Source organism: Melospiza georgiana, chromosome 13 (assembly GCF_028018845.1).
Source record: "Melospiza georgiana isolate bMelGeo1 chromosome 13, bMelGeo1.pri, whole genome shotgun sequence".
Lineage (NCBI taxonomy): Eukaryota > Metazoa > Chordata > Aves > Passeriformes > Passerellidae > Melospiza > Melospiza georgiana.
Genome location: NC_080442.1, coordinates 2,042,844 through 2,061,626, shown reverse-complemented (window position 1 = coordinate 2,061,626; position 18,783 = coordinate 2,042,844). Strand labels below are relative to the sequence as shown.

General features: G+C 47.8%; 1 protein-coding gene across 3 annotated transcripts in view; it reads right to left on the bottom strand.

Moving 5' to 3' along the window:
* The window catches only part of ZNF592 (zinc finger protein 592), a 40,194-nt gene extending 25,029 nt beyond the window's left edge, over positions 1–15,165 (bottom strand). For 2 of the 3 annotated variants that reach the window (XM_058033638.1, XM_058033640.1), the window contains exons 1-2: positions 15,082–15,165; positions 9,185–11,487 (exon numbers count right to left, since the gene is read on the bottom strand). In XM_058033638.1, the coding sequence (XP_057889621.1) occupies positions 9,185–11,479 (2,295 nt within the window). In that variant the 5' untranslated portion in view covers positions 11,480–11,487; positions 15,082–15,165. Of the gene's footprint in view, positions 1–9,184; positions 11,488–14,062; positions 14,119–15,081 lie in introns of those variants that run through there. The other variant, XM_058033639.1, reaches the window with a different exon arrangement.
* Between the last annotated feature and the right edge of the window lie 3,618 nt (positions 15,166–18,783).

Sequence of the window (18,783 nt, the reverse complement as noted above, 5' to 3'; positions counted from 1 at the left end):
TCAGCTGTAATTTCAAGAATTTCAGTTTTGACATATTTTCTTTTGACTGTAGCAGGTTTATGTGGCAAGGTTTTGGTTGGGAGAGGCTGCAGGGGTGACTGTGACCGTGCTCACAGGGGTCTGAGGATGAGGGAAGAGACAAGGATCTGACTCCATGTTTCAGAAGGCGAATTTATTATTTTATGATATATATTATATTAAAACTATACTAAAAGAATGGAAGAAAAGATTTCATCAGAAGGCTAACTGAGAATAGAAAAAGAAGGAATGATAACAAAGGCTTGTGTCTGGGACAGAGAGTCTGAGCCAGCTGACTGTGATTGGCCATTAATTAGAAACAACCACATGAGACCAATCCCAGATGCACCTGTTGCATTCCACAGCAGCAGATAATCATTGTTTACATTTTGTTCCTGAGGCCTGTCAGCTTCTCAGGTGGAAAAATCCTAAGGAAAGGATTTTTCATAAAAGATGCCTGTGACAGGTGACCTCTGAGAAGACACCAGAAGCTGTCCCCATGTCAGACAGAGCTCTGTGATGCACATGGAACCGACCAAGCCCAAGCCCTTGAGCAGCACCTCTGGGATAACAGATCAGGAGAAGGTAAAAGATGCTGGGCAGCAGCTGGGAAAGAGGAGAGAGAAGATGTGAGAATAAGAGCCCAGATGCCAGAGCACACCATCATGAATCCACGGTGACACTGGCTGTCCCCCTCTGATCCACGGAGGACCACAGTGGATGTGCTCTGTAGGACACTGCAGCTCCTGCTGGAGCAGGATTTCTGGCAGGATCTCTGACCCCATGGGAGGCCCATGCTCTTCCAGCCTGTTCCTGCAGGACTGCACCCCATGGAAAGGATTGATCCCAGAGCAGATCCTCAAGAACTGCACTGTGGAAAGGACTCATGACAAAGCTGCTCGTGACAGACTGTCTCCCATGGGAAGGATGTCACAGACATCTTTCATGAAAAATCCTTTACTTAGGATTTTTCCTCCTGAGAAGCTGGGAGGCCTCAGGAACAAAATGTAAACATTGATTATCTGCTGCTGTGGAATGCAACAGGGGCATCTGTGATTGGTCTCATGTGGTTGTTTCTAATTAATGGCCAATCACAGTCAGCTGGCTCAGACTCTCTGTCCAAGCCACAAACCTTTGTTATTCATTCCTTCTTTTTCTATTCTTAGCCAGCCTTCTGATGAAATCCTTTCTTCCATTCTTTTAGTATAGTTTTAATGTAATATATATATCATAAAATAATAAATCAAGCCTTCTGAAACATGGAGTCACATCCTCATCTCTTCCCTCACCCTCAGACCCCTGTGAACACCATCACAGAAGGACTCCATGATGGAGCAGGGCAGAGTGTGAGGAGGAAGGCTGGGTGGGCACTTAGTTCCAACCAGAAATCTGAACTCCCACTGGCTAAAATGATCCCATAGTGGATTAAATGACTTTTCACATCCACACTTTCAAGCCCCCAGTGTGACCCCATGTGTTCATAGGAACATGCCCTCTCTTTCCTAACAGTGGTGATGTTACAGGCCTGTACCCTGCAGGGACACTTCCCACTAGAGCAGGTGGCTCTAAGCCCTGGCCAATCTGGCCTTGAACACTTCCAGGCATGCAGCAGCCACAGTTTCTCTGGTTGGAGGTTGTGTTTATTGTCTGTGGTGTTTGCAGCATTAGACACTTCAGAGGGCAGCCTCTCCTCCCAGCAGGACAGAGCAGACCATCACCACTGCCTGGGCCCTGTCACCCACAGAGCTCTCCAGTCACAGCTCCAGCTTGCCTGGGGCAGCAGCATGGGTGCCTGTCGGTTTCTCAGCTGTTTAGGTGGCCTGGGAAGGCCCGGGGTGGCCTTGGACAGCCTGAGCTTCAAAGGAAGAGAAGAGACTTCAGATCTTTCCTCGGTCTCGGTGTTTATTAATTGTTTATCTAAAAGATTTTCCCTCGGCCCGACAGAGCTCTGCACAGCAGCCAGCCATGAGCACACTGAGAGCCCCCGGGGCGGTCACCTATCTTTATACTCAAAGTTACGTATACAATATTTATCATTTTTCCCCAATACCTTTTACCCTTATTAACCAGTGCACTTTTAGTAATAATCAATCCCAAAGTGCCAACATCACCACAGAAGATGGAGGCCAAGAAGAAGAAGAAGAAGGACAGGACACGCCCCAATTCCTCCATCTTACTTCTTTAGACCCCCCTGTACAGAAATCTTAAACCCTGTGTTTTACACACTAATTAACCTATCCCTTCACCATTCACCCAGTGAAACCCTCCCATCCTCATACAGGGGTCGTCTCCTGTGCAGGATCAAAGTCCAGCCACCAGACACTTCTGGCAACATTCCAGGACTCCCGAGCTCCCCAAGGGTGGTCTCGGTCACTCTGCACCTCCGTCCTGAGGTGCTCAGCTGGAAGAAGAATGCAGGAGCAAGACTGTTCCTTTTAGTGCCAGCAGACACCAGCTTCCACCCCATTTCCACCCCACCCAGGACAACCCCCCTGTCTCCAGCTGTCCCCTCCTCCTCCTCACTCTCAGCCATGTCCTGGCCTCCAGTTCCTGCTCCTGCTCCTCCTCCCTCCAGCTGCTCCCAGTCCTCTGGGGCCTGCAGGACCACCAGCACCAGGCATGGGTGGGGAAGGAGGAGAGGGTGGCATTGGTCTCTCATGGCAACAGATCACAAACTGATTTAAGCAGAACATGGAGCCACACCCTGGCTTTTCTTCCTCACCAGCCTCTCCTCCTCATCCTCTGCCCTGGCCTTGATGCAGGCTCTGCTATCCTGCCACTTGGTCTTCTCTCCCAGCAGCTCCATTTCTCCAACATGCTTTCATCAGAACATCTTCCATCCCTTTGCTTCTACAAAATCCACAGGGAAAATTTCCATAAAAAATAAAATCTATCCTCACTAGTACCAAAGGACTGCATTAATCACTTTTGGTTTGGGACAGGGAGAAAACATATGCTTTAAGGGAATTTTTTGCTGATTTTCAAATCTCTTGTTTTCTAAATTAAAACATGAACTTGAAGGGGGAAGAAAGAGAAAAATAGGAAAAATACAGCTGCTGCCTTTCTTTTTTTTGCTGCTGGGAAATTAGCAGGGCAGCATGTGGTTCTACTAGCTCCTGGCAAGTTTTATCCAATAAATTATAAAGCATTGATTTAAGACAGGGAAGGAAGAAGAAAAAGAAAAGACAGCAATAAAATTGCTTTTAAATTACTTGTGTAGGTGGTACATAAACAGGAGACATCACAACTCATTGAAAAATTCTTATTGGACAAAAAAAAAGAGAAAAGAAGAAGAAAAAAGTAAGGAGAACAAAAGGTTCAAGAAAATTCAGAGGTCCTGAGTTTATGTTCTGTACTTTATTAGAGTTGGTAGCTACCTTGGTGGATTTTGGGTGGTCAAGTCAAATAAGAAAGGAAAAGAAAAAAGGATTAAATATCTCTGGTTACCAGTAGATAGACAATTATGCCCAAGAGGGTCAGGAAGTACTTTTAATTCTTCCACATGTTATTGTGGTCTCTCCTTGCCAAGAAAACAAATAAGCTCTGTCTCAAAACCAGTTTGTGTCCTTTGTTCCATTCCTTCTGCTGCAAACTCTTCCAGAATTCATTCCTGTGCTGATCACAGACTGACCTCTGATTTTCTCCATAAATCTATTTCAGTCTCTTTTGCATCATTACTGCCCCTAAATTAAAAAGCTCAATTCTACAAAGATCACACCAGATACAGGGTGAGAGTGGATAGAGAACACCCTGTAATGAAAAGCACATCCCAAATTCAGGCACCAGGAGCTGTATGGGCTTTGTTCCTCTCCTGTAATTTGAGCCCTGAAAACTGTCTGATGCTGATGAACTGCCCAGAGCAATTCCTGTGAGTACAGGAAGCATTTCTTGAGGGCAGATTTACTTTCTGGTGGGGGAAAAAAGTGCCACTATCCCCCCCTTAATCCTTTGTCTGCTTCAGTGCTGAAGGACACCCACCCACCCACCCTCATTTACCAGGCCTTTGCCAAGCTAAACTCATAAAGTGATTTTAATTTCCCCTCAAGAGATCATGTTTCCATTTCTGGTCATTCTTCCCTCAGTTACTCCAATCTATCCTGATAAACAAATCAATACACTCCTGTCCAACTCGGTTATTTCTAGCACGAGGGAGCATTACCACAGATTGACAGAAATCTCCTGCACAGTTGTGTCACCTCAGTCATTCAGAGAGTTCTCAAGATCAAAAATCCTGCCTTTGGTTGCTTTTCATACCATTCCTACTCAGTCTTAAAGATCATCTAGAACCTCCTGTAAAATACTCCCCATTTTCCATGACTTCTTTCTTTGTTAGTTTGGTTCAGCAAAATTTTTAACACAGTCACCCTACAAGGTCTCCTTAACACAAATATTAACTCCACAGATATCTAAAACCATCCCTCAGGAGATCTCATAAAATCCTGATCCCAGGTGCAATTATTTCTGGGAGTTTACCTGATTCTGCTCCAACCTCACAATCCAACTTCTCCTTTATATTCATTCTTCATGCAACCATCTCATTGAACAGCAAGGAGTTGAGGATAAACTCATTTCTCCATTCCAAAAACAAATATAATTTGGCATAAACTACACCTACTTATAGATCCTTCCCCCTTCAACGCCCAAAACTCTTGCTCTAGAAGACACCAGTGTATCAAACCAAACAGACCTGAAGTTACATGGAACATCTGGTACCATTTCTTCAACATCTGTCAAGGATAATGCCTACACAGAGCTCAGCTTTTGCTTTGAACAAATCCCACCTGCCAGTTATTCTAATTCCCATACTGCCTCCTTCTTGCAGTTCAGCAATGGAAAAGCAGCACATAGGTCCCACTGAGCAGTTTGATTCACAAGCTTGAAAAAATTGCAGAATTGGCCTCACTAGTTGCTAAAAAAGGCATCAAGATGATCCATTCAAAACATACATCTAATAAACCCAGTTCTTTATGTTTCTGAAGTGGATTATTCAAGCCTGTATCCTCCCTGCAAGCCATGGAGATCCCATCCCATCCCACCACAGTACTCAGCTGGGAGGAACTGCCTTCATCCTACACATATTCTGTACCAAAATAAACCCTGCTGTGCTCTGAGCAACTGCAATCATGTACATGTTTAAAAATACAACATTAAGGTCAAGCTCTCCATCATTTTTTTAAAGGTCTTTCCTTTAGAAAACCACAGCACCTTCTCAACCACATCATCATCCCCCTCTCCTTCTCCCACTTGCTCCAAATATCCTCTTTTCCCTCCTTCCAGACCACATCACTATCTTTCTTCCTTCCTGCAATAGAAATGTGACCCAGCCATGTCACTCACATTTTGGCCACACCTAGGAAAGTAATTTATCCATCCTATTTATGCAGGATTTACCCACAGCCATGTAACACCAGGTATTTCCCAAGCCATCATCTGGAAGAAAGAGAAAAACCAACAATCCCCTTTCAAGCAGCTCTGAGAAACCTGAAAATGTCCGAGTAATTCACAAAGTCATGGTAAGAAATTCCAATTGAAGTGAAAAGTCTTCAGTATCAGCACAGGGTAAGTTTTCTCATGGAGCAGAGACAGCTCAGGCTCTTCCCCCTCTCCAATCCAATCATTCCTGCCTCTTATCACAGGGTGCTTGTCCTTCAGCTTCTGGGGAACTGAAAACACCACACTGAAAAATAAGCCTCTCCTGCTGTTTCTTTTCTTCATCAACCCCATTGGATCAGCCCTTCCTTCTGAGCAAGGTGCCACACCCTTGTCACGTCCAAAACGTTTTTGAGTTAAAGGCACCAGAACTGAGCACTTCAAAGCCTGTTTGGTCCCACAAGGTACAGTCACAGCAGATGTGCATCCAGATTTGGTGTCATTTAACAGAAAAGCTTCCAGGAACATGGATCAAAAATCACCTGGCTTATTTTGCACAGCTCTCCACCTTCTAGTACAAACGGAGGTGCTGTGGATAAATTGCTTTTACCTTTTCCCTTCAGCTGAACTTGCTCTTTCCATTACACATTCATCTACCCTTTCCAAGCACCCTCATTTTTTAGGGACAATCCAGTAGCAAGCATCTGAACAGTCACAGATTAAAAGCTTTTGGCCATAACACAAAGGGGACCTGCCCTGCTGCTTCTGGAAGCTCCTTAGAAGGCATAAATCAATCCAAGTCTTTATGTGGAAAGCATCAGTACTTCCTAGTTTCTCAGTGAGGCATGGTAAAGAGTTTGTGCCTGAGTTCTGAAATTGAATAAGAAATTAATTTGGAAATTTTTTTTTGTATTTTTTATCAGAGTGCAGTTTTTTGCTGTCTTTAAGAAACTATGACAACCACACCCCATACCACCACTTCTAAACCAACATTCCAACACAGTGAGACAGACATCAGGTATGGAGGAAGAAATACACAGTTTTTATTCAAAATGCACAAAATTATGCTAAAACTCTAGATAATTAGTCCCTTGAGATCTAGGGATGTGGTTCATAACCAGGTTTGCCCACAACAATTAATGCTATTTCTGCATCCTGACAGACTGTACCACCACTGCAGCTTGCTGTGGATCAAGCACAACAACTGCTGTGGACTGTGGTTTTAATTAGATGTACCAATATGTAAATCAGCATCTTCTGCCCTGTGGACATGGTGGTTTTGAACCACTACTAGGGCACTAAAATCTCTTTATTACAGGTGTTACATCAATGCCTTCCTCAGTAACCCAATTTCAGAGAATCAGAGAAACTCAGACTGGTTTGGGTGGGAAGGGACCTTGAAGATCATCTCATGGCACCCCTTGTCACGGGCAGGGACACCTCCCACTATCCCAGGCTGCTCCAAGTCCCATCCAACCTCACCTTGAACATTTATGGGCATGGGGCAGCCACAGCTTCTCTGGGCAACCCACACCAGAGCCTCCCCCCATCACAGGGAAGAATTTCTCTACACCTAATTTCTAACAAAAAACAAGTGTCCTGGCCCAACTCTGCAGAGTTTTTAACCACTTCTACCATGTAAGAAAGTGTTGCAAAATCTGTCACTTGATCCTCTCCTGCTTATACCAACACTTCTCCTTTTTCTCACCAAAACAGAAAGAATTAAGTTAATGCAGAGTCAGGGTATCTCTTAGAAAGGGGTGGCCACATTCTCCTCTTCCAGGAGTTTATGGCACAAATTCCAACAGCTTCACCTACTACCTTCTCACACCATGATTAATAGTATTACATTCATTAATACTCTATATGCAAAACCTTCAGCTTCTCAGACCTTGGTGCTGCTGGGAGCTACACATGATGTGAAGGTCATCCACAGCTTTTCCCTTGGGCAGCTCAGAGAATCCCTGTGAGACCACTGAATTCCAGCCATCCTTTTACCTCTCAGCCCAGTGACACCAAACACCTGGGCTCTAAAAAGGCAGAGGGATGGTTTCCATCAGCTACTGCCAAACCCACACACACCGTTACAGGCATGGGGCACAAATGCTTATTTCCTTTAGGACTGTAACAACTTTATTGAAACAGATGTTCTGGGAACAGCACAGAGCAGCACTGGGCAGCCTGCAGGACAGCAAATACACAGTGGGAAAGGACTCCCAGAGCAGTGCATGCATCCTGTGCATTGTAAGCATGGGAAGATCTTACAGGGAGGAAATGGTTTCAGGAGCTCCAAAGTAGCCTCTTTTTCCAGTGCTTCTCTTCAGAAAAATACCCCAAAAATAATCCCACAGCTAGCAGAACTACTTGACATGAGAGGCGTAAACTCTATTCTTGGTTAAGTCACAGAATAAATTATTTGATTACAAGCTAAAAATACTTAATATCACACATTCTTTTCCTCTTTAAGGAACTCCTGAATTGATAATCCCACAATAGAAATAAGGAAGTACATTTTTAATGCCACTGATTAACATTTTAGATCACTTTAGAGCACTCAGTGCATCCCTTCTCCTGGAAGTTTTAATGCCAGACTGCTGACATTTCCCAAAAAAGCATTAGAGTTGAAAAATAAGTTGGTGTGTTGACAGAGTGCAGTGCTCACTGACCTGCCTCAGGCAAGAAACCTGATTACGTGGCCACACTGATCCCTTTTGGCCTCACCATTTTTTACAACATCAAAACCATTCAGCCATAATCTATTTTTTTTTTTTTGGTGGCTGATGAATTTAAGATAACAAACTATCTAAATGAGACCACAACAACCTCAATACTCCTGCAAGCCATTTGAGCAGCACAGGGAGGCTCTGGAGAGTGCAGGTGCTCTCACAGCCATGGCAGAGACGTGGTCATCCTCCCAAATGCTGGCATGGAGCCCTGGTTTTTGCAGCCCTTGGAGGGGGAGCCAGCTCTGCTGGAAAGCTTTCACCTCTTCCAAAGAGATAAGGAGAAGGGAGTACTCCTCCTCTTCAACTGCAGCTGGTTATCACTAAAACAAGACTGACCACGTCTTCCAAAATAAAAGCCATAAACTAAGTGTATGGTCCACAACAACAATCATCTTCTCTTCATCAGGGGAACCTAAACTGGAGTTTAATTTAAGGGGATTCCAACCAGGTCCCTAAAGGTGGTGGAAAGCTGAGCAGGGCAGCACAGGAGGAAGGCAGGAAGCCACTAACAAGGCTCTAGAACCCTGCCATGCACCCACAGGACAAAAGCAGCCAGAACCAGCCTTTCCCCCACATACCACAGCAGGCCTGTCCCACACACAGCTGACCACACCAACAGCAACAATACCAGCCCATGTGCAATGCCTCACACGGAAGGTTCTGGCACCAGCTGCAGGAAAGGCAACACTGAGCTGTGCCAGATCTCCTCCAGCCACGCTTACAGCACAAAAACCTGTTCCAGGTAACGCTCTGCTGAGCCTCCCCTACAGCTTCTCTGCACGCCTCATCCAAGGATCTTTCATCTCCATCACCTTTCTCTGACACTCGAGGATCTCCAAGTCTCCTTACTATGCTCTTTTTACTGGGAGAGGGCAGAAAGAAGGCAAGCAAACAATGCTAAACATCTCCTCACACGCACGCGTCTGGGCTCATGTGCATTCCAAATTCTCCCCATAAGCATTTTTTAGGCAAAGCAACTCATCTGCCACCACCATGCCTACTTTTCCCCTTGAGGACAATCTCTTTAAACTAGGAGAGATTTAACTAATAACATTAAAATGATGACTTACCAGTCTCTCATTATCTTCTGAGGTTCTCTGGTAATGAGCTGCTAAAGAAGCGTAATCCTGCTCCTGCTTGTTACACTCCAAACACTTAGATCCATGACGGATTAGCCTCTGTGGGTCTGTGTAGAGAGGCAAGGCTGGCTGAGTGCTTGCAGAAATCCCTACCCCACCTCCTGAAGCAGCACTGGACTTGGGTGGAGGAGAGGAGGAGAGAAAAGTCTGAGAAGCTGGAGAGGCTGAAGAGCTTGTAGGAGAAGGTGAAAACATTTGGTCTATGGAAATTGGCTTCATGAGCAGCTGAGAACACTGCATGATAAATCCTTTGCTCTTGTGATCTCGTGCATGTTTAAGCAAGCTACACTTATTAAAAAAAAGGAGCATAGTTGAACACTGAGTGCACATGACTTCAATGTGAACGCTTCGCCTACTATAGTGTTGAGTCAGGCTTTTCTCTAAGGCAAACGAGTCCCCACATTCCAGGCAACAATACCCAGAGGCAGGTAAATTAATACTAGTGTCAGCTGGGGGGCTGAGGTTTGGAGTATATATGGGCACTGGATTGGCACTGTGCAGCACTTTGTGGAATGCCTCCATGACAACGGGAGCAGCTTTCTTGACCTGGTGCACCAGCGGCACCGACATCTGCGTCACCTGAGGCTGGCTCCGCCTCTGCGCCGATGTCTTGGCTGTAACGGAGGCAGCAACGCTGTGGGGGACCAAGTTGAGATTAGCCAAGTGCACAGCTTTGGGAAGGAGGCTGGAGGTGCCCGTGGTGGATGGCTGCTGCCTCTTGACCCCCACCTTGATGGCACCGCCGCCGCAGTTTGGCAGGGGAGATAAGGACACGGTGCAAGTGCTGTTTGCAATATCCATTTTCACACTGTCTGAGTAAGGACTCACTACGTTTGACAGCTGGATAGCCACAGCAGCCCCGTTTTTGGTTGAATTCCTGCCAGCCTCACCTTCTGTAACTGCACTAGTATCAGGGGAGGGGAAAGATTTGATAAACTCTTCGGCAGAAGAGGTTTCTGCAGGCGACTCTTCTGAAGACTTGCCCAACTCATCATTTTCTGGCAAAATTCTAGTTACAGTCCTTTTAATTTCACCGGAAGATGTCTTGATAGTCTTTATTCTGACTTTGGGAATGGCTGGCGGGGAGCCAGCTGCCATGGAAGGGGAGCCTTTCCCACTGCTGTCGCTGCACACGCTGCGAGGACTCTCGGGCTGCTTGCCAGCCTTCCTCACCACCTCCAGGGGGCTGCGGGGACTCTTTGGCGACTTGGGCATTTTTGGGCTTCCCTTCGTCCCGTCTTTAAAAGGACCAGGTTCCTTGGTAAAATTTGGCTGATCGTTTTTTGGGATGCACACAACCTTTTTGGCCTGAAGAGCTACTAATGCTGCCACACAGGAGGACAGCTTGGAATGAGTTGGCTTTAGCCTCTGCCGAGGTGGTATGGATGAAGACGTGTTTAGCTCGGGCACAGACCCCTTGCCATCTCCTAAATTGTTGTGAGGGAGGTCTCCAAACACCAAGCCTTCCCCAAGAAAGCTGTTGGTATCTAACAGGTCCTTGCCTGACTCTGCAAACCTCTCCACTGCTCTGTCTTGCTCTCTCCTGCTCATTTCCAGCCTATTCTCTGGCTGGCAGTGGATTTCTGTCTTCTGTTCCTTTTTACAGTACTGATCAAACATGCTTAATTCAGGCTCTGGCACCTTCCTAAGATGATCCAGGACTGAAGCCCCTGTTGGGACATATATTGAAGGTGGTGGAAAATAAGGAGTTTGGGCATGTTTGGGTTTATCCCCAATACTGTTCTCTTTGAATGTGTCCTCTGGTTCAGGGCTGGAAATGGGGCTAAACTGACTAAATGTTGGCAAAGGCTCTGACTTGGACTCGTCCAGTTTATCAGAGTAACCTCTCGAGCTGTCACCATTAATAAAAGTTGACTCAAACTTGCCATAATTATGGACTAAAGCATGAGCCTCAGCTGGCAGATCAGAGCCACGAAAGCCATTGTGTAACAGACCAGTTCCAAGGTGATTCCCCTCCTTTTCTGCCTCAAAAGACTCCTGGCGACTCGTGTTCTTCACTATCACACTGACAACGGGGGCATCGGAGGGAGGCAGAGAGTGGGACAAGGACACATTCTCATCCATGCACATTCCTGAGGACTTCAGGTGATTCTCATTCTCCTCCCCAGCTGATGGAATGGTCTCCTTAGCATCGAGACTAGTTGGATCAGGGATGTCAAAAGCAGCCAAGAGGTCATCAAAGTCAGGGGTTTTCATGTCCCCCATGATGAAAGCTACAATCAAAAAGCACAAAAAATACTTTGTCAATATATTTCCCCCATGGACAAACTTTGTAAGACTCATGTGCATCAAAAAATCAGGATTTTTTTTCTGTGACAAAAATCCCAGCTGCACAAAGTCTGGGGTGTGGGCAGGGCTGCTCCTCAGAGGTGCTCCAAGCAGCACAAGGAGAGCAAGCATCCCCTCACCCCAGGATCCCCCAGAACAGAGCTGGCAACAAGCATCACCTTGGAAACCACACCCAGCTCATGCAGGGGACATCTCTGCACTAATCCAAAGCCAGCCATCATCATCAGCCTCGACAGAAGGTTCTGAAGTTCATTAGCAGAGGGGTTTTTGTATAGCTAATAGGCAGCAATGACTGCTGATCTCTCCACAGATTGCCACATTTGAAGAATTCACTCTTTTCTCAAGGAAGAAAGGCAGGGGCAAACAGGTGGCCCAAGAGACACAGACCTGAAATTGAGATGACTCCCTACCCTGAGCAATTTAAATAATAGAAGTCTTCAGTAAATATTTCAATACAACAGTTCCAAGAAGGATTATCTGAAACACGGGCAATCCTTAAGTATGATGCGAAGCAAAAACCGCCCAAAGATAGAATAAAGAACTAAATATCCAAGTTGAAAGATGAAATTGTGTTCCCAGCCAGCACTTTCTTTCTAAGCTCTTCAGAAAGGACGTGGGGACTCAACAAGCAACCTACAAGCTCTGGTGAGATGCATGAAAACTGACAGCACAGAATTACTAGAACATTTGTGTTCTCTACTGTCAGGGATACTGCATTTACACTGATAACCAAAATATTTTCGAGTTGCTACAATACAGAGACTTCACAAACATTTAATGAGTCATTATTTAATATATTTCATTTAAACCCCAAACTTATGTGAACCGGTGCATGCTGTACCTAAGGGAGGGGAAAAAAAACAAAACGTGTCAACAGAACTAGCAGGGCACCAGTTCCTGCTTGGCAAGGAGCATCCACAGGCAAGGTGAGTCCTGCCACACTCCACTTGGGCTGCAACAATGCTGCCAAAGCCAGCAGCAAGCCAGGGAGGCTGAGAGGGTGGCAGGATTCCAGGGCAGAACTGGGAGCAGAGAGCAGGAGCATGGCACAAGGCAGAGGGACAGAGAGAAACCATCTGATGGCTCCCCAAAAGGGCCAGGTTTAAGGCTGCTGTCATTATGGACAGTTCAGTTTAGAAGTCTGTCAAGCATCACATCCAAACCAAACAAAGCTCAACCCTTCTGGCCAGGCTGCTGGAATGGGGAACAGCTCCTGGGCCAGGAGAAATCACTTGGAGTGGAGCACAGGGACACAGTGGTCTTTGAGCTTTACACAAGTCCCAGAGGTGCTGCTTTGGTTAATCTGCTGCAAAACACTCTGCAGAGATTTACTTGGCTTAGAAGTGCCTAGCTGTGGCTGAACTGAAACTCCTTCTTAAATTAAACCACAAATATGAAGGTCCACAGAGGGCTATGCAATAATCTGCAACCACCTCCCTCAAGGAAACACAGCTGGGCATGAAATCCCTGGAAGCCCAAATTATCCACACACTCCACATCCTCAGCACTTGATAAGGACTTTGGAGACAACACAGATTACTGCACTTGGCAGAGGCATGGACCTGAAACTTCCCATTCCTTTGGGTGGGAAAAGTTGTACCAGCTGGGAGAGAGCTAGGCACCACGCAGCTCCCAACATTTCTGGCACACAAATCCTTCTGCAAGGAAGACACTTCGTTCCATAACCTGGCATGATTGAGTTTTGTACAGAGAAAAATGAGCCTGCCAATCACTCCTGACCTTCCCCTTCCCACTCTGGAGCACCTCTCTGCATCTGTTTAAAATGCAAGACAAATCCCATGTATCTGCAGCATCTCAAAATATCCTTTTCTTGGATGAAACCTTGCTTTTTCAGAAGGATTTGTGTTCATCTTTGAGTCTTATAAAACACTCTTTTACTGGCTTTGCAACCATGAGGGCACAAGTCTCTACCTAAATATTTCTCCACAGACCTGCATCTTAAACTTGTCATACACAAAGCCACACTTTCTCAGAATAAAGCAAGTTTTGACCCAGATTCTAGAGAATAAGTATCTTATCAACAAAACTGATTTTTAAATAACATACATAACACTGTACACTTCTGATCACAGATAACAAACAAAAAAAGGATATTAAAGAGAATTATGTAAACTGGCCTGTGAGAAAAGCTAAAATGAAGACCTTTGTCCTTACTCCATCATTCTTGTGCAAAGGACTGCAAACCCACACTTGGGATCCAATGAAAACATGGAGGCTGAGACTTGCAAAGCAGTAGAAGAGGTGAATAAAGTGAGCAAAGGAGAAGGACTTATGGAGTAAAGAGTGTATTTCAGTGTGCAAAATCAATCTCACTACATATACACATTTCTTCGGGAATCAGGAAACCTGGAAGGCTCCAAGCCATCCACAAAAGCCCTGGGGAAGGACGTCAAATCCCATGGCCATGTGCTATGGATAAGCTTCAAAGCCAAGGAGAGGCACCACAGGAGCCACTTCCTCCACTCACTCCTTACAAACCTTTTGCTGGCAGGGCTATTCCCAGGGACTTCTGGAGACTGGGAGAAGATGCTCTGCAGCTTTCAAACTAGGGAGGAGATTTGAGATTGCCACTTAATAGTGAAGCACGAAACCCCAGTTACACCAAGGAAATTAATCAGAGAATGGATTAGGTTGGAAGGGACCTTGAGGACCATCTAGCTCCAATCCCCTGCTGTAGGGGATTATTTATTATGTACATTGCCATTACTAAATATTGGTCATTTTAACCATTTTAACCATTGGTAATTCCTCACCAAAACAGTGTACAAGGGAAAATATCTGCCAAGGGCTGCTCAAGCCCGGCTGGCGTCTCCGGGAGGGGATGCAGAGACTGCATGACACCGGAATCCCATGGGAAGGCAGGGATGGCAGGAGCCAGGAGCGCGGGGAGGGCAGGGGATGGGGCAGAGGCCCTGTCAGGGCTGCGGGGAAGGGCTGAACCGGAGGGCGGCTCGGTGGCATCGGGACCCGGGGCTCTGAGACCCGTGAAAGTTTCATGAGCCCGGTGCGGCTCTCGGTGCGAACGGGGCCGCCGGGCTGGGGACCCGTCCGGCCCGTGGCACCGCCGCACACACGGAGCCGCACACCCACACCCACATCCCCGCACACCGCCCCCAGCCCACGCCATCCCCACCCGAGACAAAGGCCGGCCCCGCCGCCCCCCGCGCTGACAGCCCGGCCCGGCCCGGCCCCGCCGCACGTGGGCCGCCCGCCGAACTTAGTTTGTGCCGGCGCCGCCGGGCCGGGCCGCCGCGGGCAGCGCAGCCCATCGGGGCACGGAGCTGAGGAACGGGGAGCGGCGGCGGCCTGCGGGCCGGAAGAGCCGGTGCGGGCGCGCAGGGCTCGGTGCGCCGGCGGCGGGGCCGCCCGCCCTGCCCGCGGGGCGGCAGCACCGCCCGGCCGCGGGGCCGGCGGGAGGGAGGGAGCGCGGGAGGGCGGAGGGCAGCGGGAGGGGCGGGCCCGGCGCGGCCGGGCCCGGGCGGGCGGGCAGGACTCACCCACGCAGGCAGCTCCTCCGGGCCCACCGGGCCCGCGCGGCCTCACCCCGCACCGGGCACCAACGGCCGCAACATGGCGGCGGCGGCGGCGGGTGGGGCCGGGGGCGGAGCGGGGCGGGCCGGGCACAGCGGAACCGCCCCCCCTTCCCTTCCCTTCCCTTCCCTTCCCTTCCCTTCCCTTCCCTTCCCTTCCCTTCCCTTCCCTTCCCTTCCCTTCCCTTCCCTTCCCTTCCCTTCCCTTCCCCGCTGCCCCGCTCTCCTTCCGGGAAGCTCCTGCCAGAGGCGTCCGCGGCCCCGGCCCGGTCCCGCCGCCCGTCACGCCGCCGCGGCCCCGCGCTGCCGCTGTTGTACGGTTCCCTCACCAAACCTGCCCCGGGATCGGCTCCGCTGCAGCCCCCGCTCCGTGTCTCCAGCTCCTTCCCCGCTGTGTGTCCCGCACCCGCCCTGTTGCGGTTCGCTCACATTACACCATGGACACGCTGATCTCTCATAAAGGCGATAGCGGAGCTCCAGGCTGGGGAGCCTCACCCTGATCCTGGCAAGGCGGCGGAGCCAATAACCCCCGGAGCCCTTTCCAAATAGCGAGGACAAGGAGATGCCTGGGATCTGTCAGCACAGGTTACTAAGGGCTTCCATCCCTGATGCCTTCTGCATGGAAATTACCAGAACGGTAGATTTAGATTAGAGGTTAGGGAGATATTCTTCCCTGTGAGGACACCGAGGCCTTCTTGGTTGCCCAGAGCAGCTGTGGCTGCCCCATCCCTGGAAGTGTCCCAGGCGAGGTTGGACAGGGCTTGGAGCAGCCTGGGATAATGGAAGGTGTCCCTGTCCATGGAACAGTCTGGAACAGAATGAACTTTAAGGCCCTTTCCATTCTATGGCAAATTCAGGGGATGAGGAGAGGGTGTTGGATACTGTTGTACTCCGTCCGTGTCCAGTTCTGGGCTCCTCAGCACAAGAGAGGCATGGACATACCGGAGGCGCCATGGAGTGGTTGAAGCACCGCCTCTGTAAGGAAAGGCTGAGAGACTTGAGACTGTTCATCCCATGGAAGAGCAAAGTCAGGGAGGGCTCATCCAGGTCTGCAAATACCTGCAAAGGAGAAGGTTCTTCCCAGTGCCAGGAGCAGAGGCCATGGGCACACACTGATGCACATCAGGAAATACTTTTTCCCTGTGATGGTAACCACAGGCTGGCTCAGGCTGCGGAGTCTCCACCCTTGGAGGTGTTCAGAAGCAGTTGGGATTTTCTGAGCAGCCAGTATTAGCTGGCCCAGATGACCTCAGGAGTTCTTTTCTAACTTCAAGTACTGTGAGATGCTGTGAAACATTTTGTATTGAGGTTTGGACATGCACACTTCTATCATAATAAATCAACAATATTTCTTGAGGTTGTCTTCCTGTGAACTGACATTTTAACCATCTACCCCCAGCACCAGACATACAGCACTGCTCATACTACATTTATTTTTTATCTAGTTAAATAATTAATTTTTTCTTTGACATCATGGGCAAAAAAAGTCTTTTTTTCTAGCTGACACATGGAGCTTCACATCTTTGATTTCTGAATCAGTGTCATCACTTGTTTTCTTTTGGAGGTGATAGCCAGTTTCCAAAAACGAGCAAAAGGACAAAGGGACTCACAAACAGAAAACATTTTCAAAATTGCAACTGTTACCTCTAATTTTAGCACATGTCTATGAAAACCTCTAAATTGTATCTAGTAAGAGAGCGGACATTTGTTACACAATTTACTAAGAGCTGTCACAGTCCTGAACAAGTTGTAGCCTGCCGGAAAGCTGTGGTAATTTGAAGGATTGTGATAATTAAGAAATGTAATGCCAATGGGAATTCAGCTCCATCCCTTTAGATGGCCAAGGAGGAGAGACAGCCCTGGAGTGGCTGGGGTCCCTTCCTCAAGACAGCAGGTACACAAAATGCTCTAAGGAGAGTCTATGTCTTTCAGCATGACCTAAAAACTACATTAATCCAGTGTGGTGATTTGACAAATCTGGAAGCAAAACATCTTCCTCCTCTTTGTTTTTCTTTTAAAATTTAAATGTGTCCCTTTAGGCTTGTTTTGTAAAGGTCTTGGAATCCCCACCCCTGGAAGTGTCCAAGGCTGGACAGGGCTTGGAGCACCCTGATCTAGTGGAAGGTGTCCCTGTCTGTGACAGGGGTGTGGAATGGCGTGGGCTTTACCTTCCAACCCAAACCAGTCTGGGATTCTGTGATTTGATGTGGAAAAGATAAAACCTGTTGATCTAAGGAGACAAGGCACAGAGCAGCCCTCTGCACTTGGGAGGTGCTGAGGCCTGAGCAAGGAGCAACAGTGGTGGAACCCACCTCAGAGAGGGAAACCCCTGGATGAAACACTCTGGAAATGTGGGACCTTAACTTTTAATTCCTGACCTGCTTGGGGTTGTTGGTGCTTGCTTTTTAGCTGGGGGAAATGGTTCTTCCCAGGTGCCAGTGTGCTGAAAAGTGTATGGAGGCAGGCAGGCTGGCAAGGACAGTGAGATTCATTTTATTTTTAATAACAAACATTACAAAGTCTTGAGCATTCATGTCTAAGCAACTGTCAGTTTTCATATCAGAGATTCATTTGTTTCTGCCAGACGTCTGTGTTGTAGTGAATTACCTTGAGCTAGTTGCAAAACTTGCCTGTTACAAAACTGTAATTAATGTTTCAGAAACTCGGGGGAAGATTTGTTATTGGCAGGGCGAGTATGGATCCCCAGACACAAACATTCCTCCAAGATAACACGTAGCCCTTGGTGTTACCTACACACACATGAAAAAAGGGGTGTAACTTAAATCAGGGTAATTAATTACACAGATGGCTTCTGTATACATTTAAAACCATTTACAGCTATCACTTTGGCTTTTTTGGTCTCACTCACTCCCAGGGCCTGCCCTCTTCATTGCCCCAAACTGGTTTTTTCTGTCTTTTTCCTCATTGACAGAAATATTGATGAGCTGGTGCATGTCTTCACTGAAGATCCCTCTGTACAATCACTGATCCACCACAAACACAGGAAAATCTGCCTCTACTCCACATCCATACAACTTGGAGTGGTTGTGACACTCTCTTGCAGTGATGGAGCCCTGACCTTAAATTCCTGAGCCAAATCTAAGAGAACAAAGCCATGTCTCCCAGCAAGCTTGGGAACAGGAATAAGAACCCTAATGTGGCAAAATCCCAATAGGGAAGGACTGTTTCATACCCTGACATGATTCTGAATCCCATTTGTTGGGATTTGGTGGATTCCCAGTTGGAGGCAAGATGAGATTTCTTGCAGGGAGGTTGCAGGCAAACCCTGCTGAAGTGCCAAGGGTGCACCTTGCCCATATCAGCTTTTTCTGGTGCAATACCAAACCCATTCTACCTCTCCACCAGAAAGCCAGGAGAATAACTTCCAGTTTTCTTCACCATGAGAACTGCAGGCTCCAGAGCAGTAGGGACACCCTCCAAGGTCTGGGCAAGCAAGGACCCTCTGTGCAATCCTCTGAGCTGACAGCAGAGCCCTGAGCTGTGTTGCTCTGCCCAAGAAGAGCAGCTCTGCTCATTTATGAGCACTTGAGGGGCTCCTCATGGCTGCTGTGGGACTCACAGTGACCCCTCTCCTTCCCCAGCTGCCTCTGAACAGACTCACTCCCACGCTCCAGCCTGTGGCAAGAGAACCTTGCCAAGATCCTCTCC